The following is a 16,318-nucleotide window of genomic DNA, read 5'->3' on the forward strand; positions in this document are numbered from 1 at the left end:
ACAGAGCCAACACCATAGGTCCTTGGGCCTCTTTTACATGTATTGTGAGTCACTGTATTAGTAAACTAAATGTTCCATATATCTGACTGTTTATTTCCTTTTTTTTCTACTGACACCAAGAAAAGCAAGAGAATGAAATACCAGTAGGGTTCTTATTATACAGGCTTGCTGTTCTATACTCCATTTAAAATAACTTTCCACTTTCACCTTAGGAAGAGAATGAAAACACATGAGACTTCTGACATATTTTTAGCTTACCCTGCTGCTGCTGCTGCTGCTGCTGCTAAGTTGCTTCAGTCGTGTCCGACTCTGTGCGACCCCACAGATGGCAGCCCACCAGGCTCCCCTGTCCCTGGGATTCTCCAGGCAAGAACACTGGAGTGGGGTGCCATCGCCTTCTCCTTAGCTTACCCTAGATACTGATATTAAATTTGGCAAAAGACAGTTTACTTGCTCATACAGAATAACAATTAGAGATGCATAACTGATGCTATACTTCCATGGAAGAAAACAATGAGGATAAGAGCTTATTTAACTTGGGTTTTAATACTTCCTTATTCTCTAATTCCAGATATTTCCAGAGTACATAACATTAAATGAATCAATGCCAAGGCAAGCTAGAGGGATTTCTAAAAGGGATTTCTAAAATCATTTACCATACTTCCTTTTCCTGAGCAAATTTCAAAATAGAGTATTTTTATAAACATTCCATTAGAGACCAAAGGCTTTGATTTTCAAAGCAGCGGTGATGGCCAAAGGCTTCATTACGTCAGAGAAAACAGAAAGCAGTTTGGGAGCTGCATCTGATATCAGAAGTATGTTTTGCTAGAATCTAAGTAGTTTAAGGGATTTTCCCTCTTGCAGCGTTAACTGATGTACACATTCTGGCTGAGGGCTCTCCTCTCCAAAAAACAACAGAGGTACAAGAGTGTTCCTGTCCCTACTAGAAGTAAGAGAAACGAAAGTCCTACTGGTTTGACCTCTGCGGTATTATAACTAGAATAAGGGCATCTCTAATAATGAAAAAGTCCCAAGACCAAATTTTCTCATAGCTCATCACAAAGGAGGAAAAGAATGTGTTTGAAGGGGTGAGAAGAAGTAAATATGGTAAAAGAATAAATGCCAGAACCAGGTGTGAAATGAATGAACCTCTAGAGCTCTGTGGCCATTAACGAGCTGTGAAACTTGAGTGAGTGACTTTGCCTCTCTAGTTCTCCATGGTAGTCTGAACAAAACGGATTAATGCAGCAAGCCCAGTAGGTTGCCAAGACCACCAAATTTCAGAAACATCTTCTTGAGGAACAAGAGAGGCTCTGGGGAAGTGAGCCCCTCTGCCTCAGGTACCTTTGATTTTATATCTTTTCCTAACTTGGCACCTGAGCTAAGAGTGAAACAAAGTAAAAGCAAGCTTTGGATCTGGGCCAGCGTTTGTGATCCAGCCAATCTGTGACCAATCGGGTCATTTCTCTCCAAGTTTGAAAGTGACTGTGCACGTGTTACCCACTTCACACACAGACAATAAAACAGAGCTGTGCTGTGACATGACATTTTTACAGAAATGGAAACTCAAAACACAAAACTGGCCAACAAAGATGAGATGTAGCAAACAAATCGTAAAGTGATTAATGCTAGTAGTCAGTCAGTCAGTCAATTGAGCTGCTCAGCTGTGTCTGACTCTTTGCGACCCCATGGACTTCAGCACACCAGGCTTCCCTGTCCATCACCAACTCCTGGAACTTGCTCAAACTCATGTCCATTGAGTTGGTGATGCTAGTAGTAAAGTTAGAATCAAACGGAAATATAGAGAAGAATAGCTGACTGTAGGAATGCTGAAACTGTTGCTATTGAAGAAAACCTAGGTAAGCCAGAGGAACTGGGAAAGGCAAACTTACTGATGCAAACTTAGGAATATGACAATTTGTTGAAGTGTCAGAAAAATTACTGCCTTTATTATCATAAGCTATATGATAAGAAGGCAAGCACAATTCAAATTATTATCCATAAGTTTTCAATAAAGAAATGACATTCCAATTCTCAATGCTTCTATATATAATTCATTGTACTATATAAATATTAAGTAGTAAATAGATATCAGTTTTACTATTTTTTCATCTTTATATACATTTATAGAGATTCAATGTTTTGATAAAAGTATTAAAGTTTATAGAACAATGTGATTTTTCTCACTGATTATTAAGATTGCTTTGCATGGTTTTAGGTTCAGTGGTCATTTTTATGGTTCTGTACAACATGGAAAGTGAGGATTACCTGTACTAAAGTAATGCTTGGTATGTGGGAAAACCAAGTAAACTTAAGTGAGTCTCAGCAATTGGTTTTTAGAGAACTATTACACATACCTAAGAAAAAATGACCCAGTCATAGAGCAAATTTTATTGTAGTGCTGCCTGGCTACATAGCTGCAGTTGCATACCTTCTCATCCCCTGACTTGCAGAGATATCAGGCAAGTATCTTCTTCACTTTAAACATGGAGGAAAGGTAGAGCTTCAGGAGAACAAAACTTTCTATTGTTCCCTTCCCTCAGTATATTCTCATAAAGCATGATGTGTGAGCTGGAGATTCCTTAAGTCTGCAAATGCCTCTCTTTGATTCAGTTCAGTTCAGTCGCTCAATCGTGTGACTCTTTGTGACCCCAAGGACTGCAGCATACCAGACTTCCCTGTCCATCACCAACTCCTGGAGCTTACTCAAACTCATGTCCGTCCATAGAGTTGGTAATGGCATCCAACTATCTCATCCTTTGTCGTCCCCTTCTCCTCCTGCCTTCAATCTTTCCCAGCATCGGGGTGTTTCACAATGAGACAGTTCTTCACATCAGGTGGCCAAAATATTGGAGTTTCTCTTTGATTAGATGTAACTTAAGTGAGTAGTGTGTAATAGGAGCTCCTTGGGACCTGAGTTTGGCTAGAAGCAGGAAGGAAAGGAGAGGTCCCAGCATGTGCTTTGCCATGCGCATGTGTGGAGAGGATGGGGAGGGGTATATTCCAGGGAAGGCGCACAGGGAGGGCCAGCACTGAGGCAGCTCCAGACTGTATCTGCTGGTGGGGGCCTTTCTCTCACCCGCTCCCAAAGACCTGTCTGTGTGTGACCCACATCTATTCTCATCCTTCTGGGTGTAACGGCAGGACTGGGGAGAGTGTTCTGTCTTTAAACTACAAGAGAAGCTTTGGGAAGTGCCCTAGACATTTTCAGCCACTGCTGAACCCAATGACTTGCCAGGGTTTCCTCAAGAGAGTTTTCTCTGTTTAAAATGAAAGACTCAGTTATGAAAATGCTACATTCCTTGAGACTTTGGTAATCATAAAAGTTACTATCTATGGCCAATCCTGTCACAATAGTTGAGTCCACAAAAATTTATTAAGCCACATGAAGCCTACTGAGAGAGAACTGGGAAAAAACCTTCCCTCCTGAGGACTCCAAACAATGTTTCTATTCCCTGGCCCAACATCCAAATAAATAAATAAAAGTGAACTCTGGGGATGGACATTACCAAAAGTGTAACAGGTAAATCTACAGTAGCGTAAGTGACGATTAATGACAATGATGGTGACAGTAACAGCAGCAGTCACAATTTACTAACGTTTACTTGTGTCAAGTACATTGCTATATACTTGATATATATTGTCATGTCACCTTTATGAAGCAAGATCTATGTTTCTTATTTTAAGGATGAAAAAACGAGACACTTAAAGCACTCGTCTCTTGTCCCAGGTAATATAGAAAGGAAGCAGCAGGAAGCCAAGTCTTTCGAAGTCCAAATACCATGTATGAAACCACGAGATGCTTGAACGTGAGATCCCTGCTTAAGTAATATCAGCACCTCTTTATACTATGAGGTAGTAAAAATGCTAGCATGTCTACTGAGTGCCAAGTCTAGCTCTGTTGTAATATATATTAATACATACATTTGCTAATAGAAATATGGAAAGGAAATAACAAGATGTAGGAAGACATTCAGATCTGAATGCACAAAGCCAATAAACATTTATCAAACATCTATCATGTTCTAGACATAAGTTCAAGAGAATTTTCAAGCTGCCAAAGATCCTTTATTAAAATGGCCTTCCAGGAAACTGTAGCACAGATCAACCTGGCAAATGCCAACCCAAAAAGGGTGACTATTTTAACCAGAGATATATAAACTAAATCTGAACTAGAATCATAAACTGGAAGCTCCATCTTTAATTGTTCTATGTATAAAAAACATACATGATCTTCTTGTCTACCTCATGCACAATCAGCAGGCATTTTCAACTACAAAGAAACAAAGCTACCGATGAAATGAGCAAAATTTTAAATGCAAAAATTTTAGGACCTAAACATCACATAGTACTTACTTACACAGGGGTATAATAGGAATAAAAAACATAAGCTATGCTATACTGCATCTTAGTTTTATCCCCAAACAGAATGTGCTCCAATATTTGCAAGAATTAAAAAAAAAAAAAAAGCCACAGTTCCTCCCTAAAGACAGAGGTCAGCCCTTGCAGCCATTCCTTTTTCTTCCACCTCTCAAAAAATAAAGGCAGTGTCTGGATTTGCAAGTTTTCAAACACAGAACCGAATTTAAAATAATAGCTCATATTACTAACACGACTTTAAAGAAAGCTTTTTTGTGTATGTTTATTAAACTAATCATGCATCCGCCACTTCAATTCTACCTAGAAATTCTTAATAGAGAACACGCAAGTGTTGGGCAGTATATGCAAATTGAAAAGGAATAAATTCCTTTTGTGGTAAGTCTCTAAAAAGGGCCATCCCACATCCGTATTTGCTCCCTGTGAAGATGGACTACTCTTTTTACTGTGAAATAAATTCCGTTCTATTTGATAAATGTATTTCAGTTCCATACAGGAATGCCCTAATTTTCCATCCTCTAAGAGCAGCCTTGAAGTTGACATGACATAAATGGCGATCCTAATCTTTCATGGAAGGAGAGAATCTTGAGACATGCTATTTCATATCTTTTTACAGTCCTCAGAGGAATAAAGGATTTCATACCTTTCCCCAAAGTATACTAACCTTAACAACAATAAAATCTCAATAGTATAAAAGAATACAACTGTGGTTGGGGGAAAAAAGCATACTTAAAAATCTCTGGACTAACACGATCTATACATTTGTCACTACAGTTAAATCAATCTTTCTCTCTCAGCATGAGGAATAATATGAAACAAAATAAAACAAAAAACTGTGATCCAGCCACTCTGTAATTATTACTCAGATGACAGTTACTGAAGACTAATATATGCTGAGGGGCGATGAGGAAGAAAACAAAAGGACATTATCCTTGTTCTCAAGCAGTTCGTAATCTTTCTGACAACCTTACCGCTTAGTCGTTAGCATGCACTGCAGGCTCCTAAAGTATCTTATCAATACAATAAAGACATGGTGACAGAAAACTGCAGTAACTGTCCACCCCCAATTAGCTGAATATCCAGAGAAGGGCCCCTCAGGCGGCTGAGGGGCCTGAGCACACCCAGCTGTCACAGTCTGGCCCCAGGGTATCATCAGGCTCCCCTGACAGTCTACAAGTTCCCCTTCCGGGAAAACCAAAGGGCACAGCAGAATCAGTCAGCGGATCAGGCTGGGGTCAAATACCAGGAATCATTGTGTTTGTCAGAGCAGAATCATGAGAAACAAAAAAGGCCAGAAAAGGTCAGGAAGAGAGAACAGCCGAGGCTAGCAAGAGCAGAGGTGTTGCTGAGGAAGCTGAAAGCCAGGCCTGGTACTGGTGGTAGGTCTTGAGACACAGTTGAGGAGGAGTTTAGACCTGTGAACTAGGAAGGGGCGCAGCTCACAGTCAGCATGGAGACGGGTAAGGGCAGGAAAACCTGTTCAACTGAGGAGACTCAGACTCAAAATACAAGCCCTGACACTGTCTCCTCTTTTCCTCTTTCAAACTCTCAATCTCTAGGATGATTTTGGAAGACTTCAGGGAATCCCTTTGCTCTCCTCATTTAGAGAGTGCCAGGAAACTTTCTCTGCCTTCTTAAACCCTATATACCTTAAGCTTCAAGAAAGCTCAAGTCTTAATTCCCGGTCAGTTCCCTCCAAACAGCAGTGTAAAGCATTAGAGTGTGAGAATGCTATGTCCTTTTGCTATGTCCCAGAGGGAAAATACACACACACACACACACTTTATATAGATATACACTGAGTTCATCACACACACAAAAAGAGTCTTGGGAATTCCCTGGCAGTCCAGTGGTTAGAACTCTGTACTTCCCCTGCAGGGGCATGGGTTCCATCCCTGGCCAGGGAATTAACATCCTGCAAGCCATGTGACATGGTCAGAAAAAAAGGCTTAATTCCAAGGAGTTGGAAGATTGACTGAGCATGACAGTCATGTAACTGATAATCCTTAAAACAATACAATAAAAGAACAATAGGAAATCTTAAGAGAGTCTCATAGACAAAATGACAACTGGGCTCAGTCTCAAAGGATGGGTAGGGATTCATCAAGCTGAATAAAAAATGAAAGGCTAATGGAGAGGACCAGGGGCAAAGGAAAAGACATGAGCAAAGGTACACGTCACCACATGCAAATCCAGGCCCAGTGAGAAATTCATCAGGGCCACGGCAGCGTACATGAAGAGGAAGGTTTGAGAGGAGCTAAGAAGGCTAAGCTAAAGTCCTATTAGTAAAGAGGCTCATGTACTATACTAAGAAATCCAACCTTCAATTTGTGAAAAATAGAAAATCACCCAAGGTTATTAACAAGAGTGAGATGATCAAATTTATATTCTAGAATTCAGGCAACATACAGCAAATGCTCCAGAGCTGTGACAGGACAAGAGCAATGAGGCAGAGGGCTATTAAAATTGGCTAAGCATGAAATCACGTGGATCGAAACTAGTGGGAACAAGAAGAGGCATTACACAGGAATTTAATAGATAGGATAGAATACACTGGACAATAAGGAATGGGATGAGAAGAAGCGGTGGAAAACGCAGGAAAGGAAGACTGAGGTTTTTATCTTGGGCAACCAGATAAGTAGTAAAGCCATTAACGAGGACAGAAACAAAGCAAGAGGATAAACAGTCTCTAGCGTGGGATGGATAATGGATCCAGTTATTTAGACGCAAACCTCCGCCAGTTCTCTGTGCTACGTGGTGTGCCAAGGACATACAATTATTTCATCTTCAAAGTGGTACATTAGGCACATTTTACATTAAAAAGTAATGGCTCCAACAGGTCAAGTAATTTATCGAACGTTATTTATCTGTTTATTTAATTACTCAACAAGTATGTATCAGGTGCCTTTCAGGTGCTGGGGTTTTGCAAGTGAAGGAGATGGGCAGCAAGGCTAGAATCAACTCATATAGGCTTCATTCAGATTTCATGTCACCTGAAGAGTTATTAGAGAACAAGCCTTCTGTACTTCAAGTTAGTTGATTTGAAATATTTAAGAATTGCTAACAATGTATTTCGGAGAAGGCAATGGCACCCCACTCCAGTACTCTTGCCTGGAAAATCCCATGGATGGAGGAACCTGGTAGGCTGCAGTTCATGGGGTCACTAAGAGTCGAACACAACTGAGCGACTTCACTTTCACTTTTCACTTTCATGCATTGGAGAAGGAAATGGCAACCCACTCCAGTGTTCTTGCCTGGAGAATCCCAGGGACGGGGAAGCCTGGTGGGCTGCCGTCTATGGGGTCGTACAGAGTCGTACAGAGTCGGACTACTGAAGCTACTTAGCAGCAACAATGTATTTGCAAACATTAGTGCAGAGTAAATTAAATTTCCTGTTGAATATTTTCAAGCATTCACCTCATAAAGCCACCGTTAAATGTTAAAGAAAGGGAAGGAACGAAGGGAGGGAAGAAGGGAGGGGAAGCTAGGAAGGAAGCGGCCCTCTGCTTCTGCACCTTCTACTTCCTGACTCAGTCTTAACTGCAGTGATAAAATCATGGCATGGTGAAGCAATACAGCATAAGATTATTAGCAGACTCTGGAGCCAGACTCTCCAGAACTGAACTCTGGCTTTGTCTACCTTCTAGCATTGTGATTTGGGGGAAGATATTTAAACTTTCTGTACTTCAGTGTTTATCTTGTGAAATGGAGCTAGTAGTGGTACCTATCTAGTAGGTGGGTGAGGTTAAATGAGTTAAAGCTTGAGATGTACTTATAATAGAGCCCATAGTTAATGCACAACCAATGTTACAGTATTACCTGTCTTCTTAGCCCTTATTACTGTCTGAAATTACTTGTTTGTTTAGTTGCTTGACCTCTGGTTCTGTCTTCTCCATTCTAAACTCCACAAAGAAAGGTCATGGGGACAACTTCAGAGGACTGCTTTAGATGGAATGATCAGGAAAAGCCTCTCTGAATCTGATAATGGGAGACAGCCTTATAAAGATGTGGACATTCTAAGAGAGGGAAAAAATTCTAGCATGTTTTAGAAACAGAAGGCAGCCAGTATGGCTAGAGCAGGATAAGCTGTGGGGATGAGATGGAATAGGCAAGCATCGTGACTAGCTGGCAAAGTGTCCGGATTGTATTTTAGGAAAACACTGGACAGTTTCAGATAAGAGATTTAATAGCGTGATTTACACTTCATAAAAAACCATTTTGAGTATAGCAAAAATTGAATTGGGTAGGGGAAGGAGAGAGTAGAAGAAGGGAAACTTCAATCCAGGTAGTCTGTCTCCAGAATTAGGCATTTATTTCACTCTTGTGCTTTGCAGTGAATTTAAGGTACAGGATCTTGAGTGAAAGTATAAAACAGACAGATGGAAACATGAACCTACAGTTTCGGAGAAAGGGCAAGGCCAATGATTTAGATTTTATTTTGTAATCGTTGACATATTAAGAAAATGATTATTAAAGCCATGGGAGCTGATGAGACGGCTCAAAGAACACACAAACACAGCAAGAGGGGAAGAACGTACAGCTTATGATTTATGAAGTCTATTCTGTCCTCCTAAGAACACTTCTTTTTGTGTCCTAATAGAATACTGATCACCACCCAGGAGTATCTGGAGCATTCATCTTCCTCCAGAAGTTGCTGCTACCTGCTACCTGCTAAGTGGCTTCAGTCGTGTCCGACTCTGTGCGACCCCATAAACAGCAGCCCACCAGGCTCCTCTGTCCCCGGGATTCTCCAGGCAAGAACACTGGAGCGGGTTGCCATTTCCTTCTCCAATGCATGAAAGTGGAAAGTGAAAGGGAAGTTGCTGAGGCATGGGTAAAAACTGGTCCATAATGATAAGTCTTAGGGTTGCTGGGCAGTAAAAATGATGCTTGCAGAGAAACACTATCAAACCCACAGGTCTCACTAAAGATACAATAACATTACCAAATACATAATTATAGAATGGAAAGCCATTATTAATCCAATTATAACCAAGTTTGATTTAAATGACCTATGCAATTCTATGTATACAAAATTTTGTATATGTACATATATATTTCATACCCTACACTATTAACATAAGTTAGAAGCTAAGGGCATGGGCCAGCTGCTGTTTAAGCCTCAAAATAGGTGGCAACATGGCACAAACTCTGCCCAGTGAGACTAGAGCAAAAAGAATGGCACAACTGAACAGAGCAACCTCGGAGACAGGGCGTAATACTTTCAAATGCTTTACAAGTCATTAATAAGCTTCATAATATTTGAAGCTAAAAAATCACTAGGAACTCCTAACTCTATCAAGGACAAATATATCCAGACTTCAGGGCACAGTTTGGGAATATGAGAAACGCAGTTCTACCTTCCTTCAGCTTCTTATTTTTGTTTCTTACTATGTGGAGGTGTGACACTCTTGGGATCCCCCATTAAATGGGAGATGGAGAAGAGGAAGAGGAAAAATGACTAAATTTCTTCATTAAATCTTTGGCAAAATAGAAGGGGAATTCTCTCAGGAGCTACATTTTTATTCATTTACTCAACAGATACATACTAGGAGCAGAACTCTATAAAATGCACGGCTATAACAGTGAATAAAACTATAGCCCTCACTCAGAAAAATATGAAATAAGTAATAGTTGTTGTTCAGTCACTAAATCATGTCTGACTCTTTGCAACCCCATGGACTGCAGCACTTCAGTTTCCCCGTCCTTTACTATCTCCTTGAGTTTGCTCAGATTCATGTCTATTAAGTTGGTGATGCTATCTAACCATCTCATTCTCTGTCACCCGCTTCTCCTCCTGCCCTCAAATCTTTCCCAGCATCAGGGTCTTTTCTAATGAGTCAGCTCTTCACATCAGATGGCCAAAGTATTGGAGCTTCAGCTTCAGTCCTTCAAATGAATATTCAGGGTTGAATTCACTGGAATAGTTACACACAACTTTAATATTCATCGAAGTAATTACACAAAACACTAATTATTAGTAATTGTGATTATGTGCTAACAAGGGAAAGTACAAGATAGTAAGGGGAACCTAACCAACTTTAAGGGTCAGAAACAGAATGTGCATGGTTCAAAGCATCTAGGATACTGTCAACAAGTAAACTTTCAGTATTTCTGGGCTGGCTGGGAGAATGGCTTTTCTTCACATACCAGTCTTGCAAACTAAAAGACATTATCACCCCCTCTTGAGTTCCAAATATCAAATCTGATTCTCTTAGAAGTCCATGTTAGAGAAAACTGAAAGGGCAGGCAGATGGTTTTCTTCAGGTTAAAACAAATTAGAAGGGAGAGACTAATTCAGGAAGTGGCTACATCAAGTCAAAGAAAAAGTTGCATTTTTCTGGACCACCAGTTTAGCTATCAGGACAATGAAGTTTTGACAAAGAACAGAATGGATATTATTGAAATCCAGAAGAGTATGCTTAGTGAGATAGCTGCCACACTGCACAAAAGGGTTTCCAAGCTAAAGTTGAAAAAGGAAAAATATCCAGGTACACATTGAGATTAAATACAATGGAGGGTAAAAGACTAGAAACACAATAGCAGAGGAGATAAATGATAATCCAGATTTCATTTTAAAGATTATACCACTGTTTTTAAAAATCATAAAATACATTACTTTTATACAATACTATTTACTTGAAATCAGTGTAAATGTCTAAGTCCCCTTTGTTCACACTAGACTGTAGTCTAGTTTTGGGGCAACAGCATGATATTTGCTTGAGTGCTAAAAGGGGGACTTCTCAGGTGGCGTAGTGATAAAGAACCCGCCTGCCAATGCGGGAGACATGGAGGTGCAGGTTCAATCCCTGGGTCAGGAAGATCCCCTATAGGAGGAAATGGCAATCTGCTCCAGTATTCTTGCCTGAGAATCTCCATAAACAGAGGAGCCTGGTGGGCTACAGTTCATGGGGTCAGAGAGAGTTGGACACAACTAAGCAACAGAGCACCCCGCAAGTCCTTAAAAGAAATACCTTCTGCCATGGACGGAACTGTATTCCCATTCTCCCCCACCCCCCCACCAAATTCATTTGTTGAAGCCCTAACCCTCAGCATGACTATATTTAGAGACAGGGTCTTTAGGAGGTAATTAAAGTTAAATGAGACCATAAAGAGGAGGCCTTAATCTAACAGAACTGCTGCCTCACAAGAAGAGAGACCAGAGTACACACTCTCTCTCTGACATGCAAAGACATAGTGAGAAGGCGGCTGTCTGCAAGTCAAAAAGAGAGCCCTTGCCAGAAACCCAAACTGCTGAACCTTGACCTGGGATTTCTAGTTTCCAGAACTATAAGCAAACAAATTTGCAATGTTTAAGCCACCCTGTCTATGTATTTGTTATGGCAGCCCAAGCTAACAAATACACCTTCCTAATTTTTTTCCCTTTCTAGTATCTAAATTTTAAAGCTCTCTCTTCTGCCTGATTCATAGAGTATGTCTGAACAACCTGAAAGATACATTAGACACTCAGGCCATGTATATAAAAAGTACACCTTGACAACTAACCGAGTAGAGGAGAAAAGTAATTGGTCAAGGCACTTCCTAATCAAGGAAATGAAATGGAATGGATGGCTTCTGTTTGCTTGCATTTACTTTTGAACTCTCGAAATTTCGTACTGTTTTCAATACAAACAGGAGTGCTCCTCAAGTGAACCAGATTTGGGTATTTTCAGCTGTGGTCAGCTTCTCTCTGCCTCCCACTAGGGCTTGGTGATGCAGAGGTAAACAAGGCTATAATTCAAATGCCATACTTTTAATACCTCAACGCATTGCACATTGATCTGGAACAGGGGTCAGTTCAAATCGTTTTTTAAGTGAACCTGTTCCCTTTCCCCTGAAGGGAAGCAATGGAAGCTAAAGACAGTGAATCACAAAGTTATATGAGATTCAGAAGTGTGACTGCTTGTGAAAACAGACAGAGGTGAGGTTTCTTTAGGTGAGATTCTTCAGTTGCTTATCAGGTAGGAATCAAGGATATTTAAAAACACACATCCTGGTGGCTAGTGCTAAATCTGAAATCTGGTGGGCAACTTTTCAAGAAATAAAAGCTACGAACAAAATGGCTTTAGTTCCATTCAGCCTGCTGTGGGAAATGGCTAATGGATAAACATTATTATGACTGGCAAGGCGAGCTGCCAATAAATAAGAAGAGCAGAGATTCAAACCACCATATATTAACGGCAACACTTCCTAAGCTTATTTCACTAATTCATCAAAGTAGGACATTATCTGAAGTGAAAAGAAAAATGAGGTTGGAGAGCACAGGGGAAGGAACTATTTAAAAGTAAAAGCTATGCTTCTTTCTCTATTGGTTAGTTATCTCTGCTTTGAGTAATTATGGTTTACTTCTACCATTTCCTGATACCACAGTTGGTTTTACTGAAGGCAATATTTTCTCCTTTTCAAATGACAAGCAGAGAACTACTTCTGGTAGGATAAATTTCCAATGTTTGTTTATGCCTTTCTTGTCTTTTTCCATTAGGAGAAAATGGCTGGACAGGAAGAAAGTGTGGAGTTCTGATATGCCACTCCTCAGAGGGATGGGGGGTCACATTTTCTTTTCACTTGTCATTTTTTTTTTCCCCTAGAACAATAACAACCTCAAGAGCTCTCTCTCATCTTTTCTTAATCTTCAAATCTTAATTCTCAACTGTTTCTTAGCATTTTAAACTAACTGTTCAAAATTTTGCAATCTTGTATCTTTTGGAATGGAGTGAAAATAACCCCATCATAAAAAAATTCATTTAATTGTACAGTTCAAATCAGTACAAAATTCAACAAATGAAGCCTTAAATTCTATTTCAGATAGGCTTTTTAGGGTAATGGGTAGTGTAACAGCTTTCAGTGTAATGTAACAGAGCACAGCTCTGGGGCTGGACTACCTGGGTTCGAATCCTATTTCCACCACTTACTAGCTGTGAAGATTTAGAAAAATTAATTTGATCTCTATTCCTCCATTTTATCATCTGTAAATGGAGAATAGTAGTTCTATGTCACAGGTTGTTGTACATGGTAAAGACAAAGCAATGGATGAATTTTAACTATCATTAAGATTATTTCAAAAAATATCCAAAAGGCATCATGTTAGTCTCCCTACTCTTTGTTAGGATCATTAAACAGTTATATGTAAAACCAAGTGGAGGCTCACCAGTCTTAGGTCACATAAAACAAACCTCTTGATAATTAGGTAAGGAAAAAGGATAAGAAGGAAATCCTTTCTTCCGACATTAGCATTAACTGAGACTAAGATTTTACCAATAACCTAAGTATACACTTGACATTTACAGGTAAGACACTCTACTTAATCTTCCATGTTTCAACAAAGAATCCAATGAAAAACATAATGTAACAGCAGCTTATTCTAAAACATTGACATAACCTGAAACATTGCACTATGAGCAAAATACATACTTCTGAGGTGATCTGTTATCAACTTCAGCTTTCAGTCGCAAATTCTCCCTCACCAGGCCACCATTTTCCAATTTCAATTTTTTATTTGCCTTAAAAAAAAAGTGTTGAAAATAATTAAGCATATGTTAAAAACAAATGTGTAAAAATTATGACATGAGCCATCTGTATTTTTTAGAGCAACAGTATGAGAAAACTGAATACTAGAGCATGTCTTCAGAAACTTAAAACCACCATTGGGAATGACTTGGGAAACTAAACATGATCACACATTTTAATCCAAATTCCCCAAGCACTTTGCAAATCTTCTATCCAGGGAAATAAACAGAGCTATGTTAGTTAGCTTAGAGTCGTTAAGGGACTAAACTAATGGCAAATTTTTTTTTTCCTTTTTCATATAACTGAATACTCTAAGCATGGTAACAATATACCACATGCAATTATTCACAAAACTAATGGTTAAGTATCTTGCATTATGAGATTGATTTTAAAAGTTTTTAGCGATAACATATCTAATATCATTAAACTACTTGCCTGCTTTCTTCAAAATGGTTTTCCCAAATGCTCTGGCTCACAACTTCTTGGATCAATATTTTCTAATAAGTATGGATTCTCTTTTGATTTTTTTTTAATCGCAAGTATGATTTCCTTCTTTGAGTTGCATGATACCTAAAAACTGCCTGACAAAATATTTATTGCTAGAAAATCTAGAGGGTCAATATTGATCCTGGGTAGCCCCAAAGTAGAGTGTCTGTTGTAGAATCTTCTTAGAAGTGACTTCTTTTAAATCTGCTAGTCACTGTGCTTCTGAATTCCAACAAAAAATAAGACTCCCTAGGCTAGGAACCAATCTCACTAACCTAGCAAGAGAAATTCATTGTCTGACTATTAACATTCAAAGTGTCAGAACAATTGTCAACAAAAAGGTTTAAACTAAGAAAATCTGAAAACAGATTTTAAAAATTGGACCAATAATTTCTAGAATTCTTGACTGTATTACTTGTCCATCCACACACAAATGCCCCAAAAGGGTGACAAGAGAAGCAGGACGGAGGACACTCTTTTCAACACTCAACCTCACTCTCTCAGATGTATCCAGGTTTCTTTTGGAGCCTGAGTACCTGCTTATCTTCATGGATGCAAACCAACCAGGACTGTGGAGAGTTAATTCTTTAAGTGACTGATAAACACCATTACTGCCCCTCTGAAGACATAGGAAAGGTAATATACTTCCTCATACACACACATGCGCGTGTGCACAGGCACACACAAACACACACACACACACACACACACACACAATGAATTAAGCCCTCAAGCATAGCACTGTAAGAGGAGGCACTTAGTGAATGCTTTTTGATGATGAATGACAAGCTTAAATTAGAACCTCATTTGATTTCTTTTCCCCATCCCCCTTGACAAGGTCTCTCACCAGTCCTGAGGCTTTCTAAGATGCTCTTTATGGGCTGGCTAACCCTCAATTATCAGAGATATTTTCAAGTTCAGGAGAACTGGATGGGTAAAGTTACAAAGGGGAGAGTCCTGCCTATTTGTTGCACCTAAAAGAGTAGTAAAGACTTCAGCTAACTATTATACTTTGCAATCTCAACACTGGCTTCATAATGGTTCAAAACTTACTTGTCTTGGAAACATGAGGAAAAAAGTCCATTTCACTCAAACTAGGTAGTCCTTTATTCTGAATCTTCAGCATTCCTATATTTGGTTTATAATATGCTGTTATTTCGTATTTTGCATGCAAGTTTTGCCTCTGAAGTCCATTTTTTTTAGTTTATGTTCCAGTTTATTGCCTGCTGCTGCTAAGTCGCTTCAGTCGTGTCCGACTCTGTGCGACCCCATAGACGGCAGTCCACCAGGCTCCCCCGTCCCTGGGATTCTCCAGGCAAGAACACCTGGAGTGGGTTGCCATTTCCTTCTCCAATGCATGAAAGTGAAAAGTGAAAGTGAAGTCGCTCAGTCGTGTCCGACTCTTAGCGACCCCATGGACTGCAGCCTACTAGGCTCCTCCATCCATGGGATTTTCCAGGCAAGAGTACTGGAGTGGGGTGCCATTGCCTTCTCCAAGTTTATTGCCTAGTTCTACCTAATTCCTTCACTAGGTATTCAAAATGGGCTTTTCAAGTATCCCAAATAATTGTGAGGTCTCAAGGTAACTTTGGGTATTGAATTTAACATATGATCTTTAAAAGAACAAAGAAAAACTGTATTTTATGTACTTTCCTTTTACATACATCCCTTATACCACTCTCTTTTTTTTCTTATACCACTCTTATAAACTCAGAGTTTTCATACATATCTTCATGCTCTAAGAAGCATTTATTGCCAAATATTTTAATGAAATTCAATAATATAAAAGAAACCATACAGAACTTGCTGATAGTTCAAGAAGGACAGTTAATGAGGACATGGCTGATTGATAAACACTGACTTCTCAGCTACCTTTACTTTCCATGTCCTCTTCTCTTCTCAAACTAACACGGTAATGGTGGCCACTATAAACCAAAGGAACAACACA

The 16,318-nt window shown here is 39.5% G+C and overlaps 1 protein-coding gene across 2 annotated transcripts in view; it reads right to left on the reverse strand.

The window, feature by feature from the left end:
• OBI1 (ORC ubiquitin ligase 1) overlaps positions 1–16,318 on the reverse strand; it is a 44,914-nt gene that overhangs the window by 6,682 nt on the left and 21,914 nt on the right. For both annotated transcript variants that reach the window (XM_086328603.1, XM_086328604.1), the window contains one exon: positions 13,789–13,877. In XM_086328603.1, coding sequence (XP_086184729.1) covers positions 13,789–13,877 — 89 coding nt within the window. The remainder of the gene's footprint in view (positions 1–13,788; positions 13,878–16,318) is intronic.

The sequence above is a fragment of the Bos grunniens genome, chromosome 12 (assembly GCF_055505025.1).
Source record: "Bos grunniens cultivar Pamir isolate PY7600 chromosome 12, Bosgru_T2T1.0, whole genome shotgun sequence".
Taxonomy (NCBI): Eukaryota; Metazoa; Chordata; class Mammalia; order Artiodactyla; family Bovidae; genus Bos; species Bos grunniens.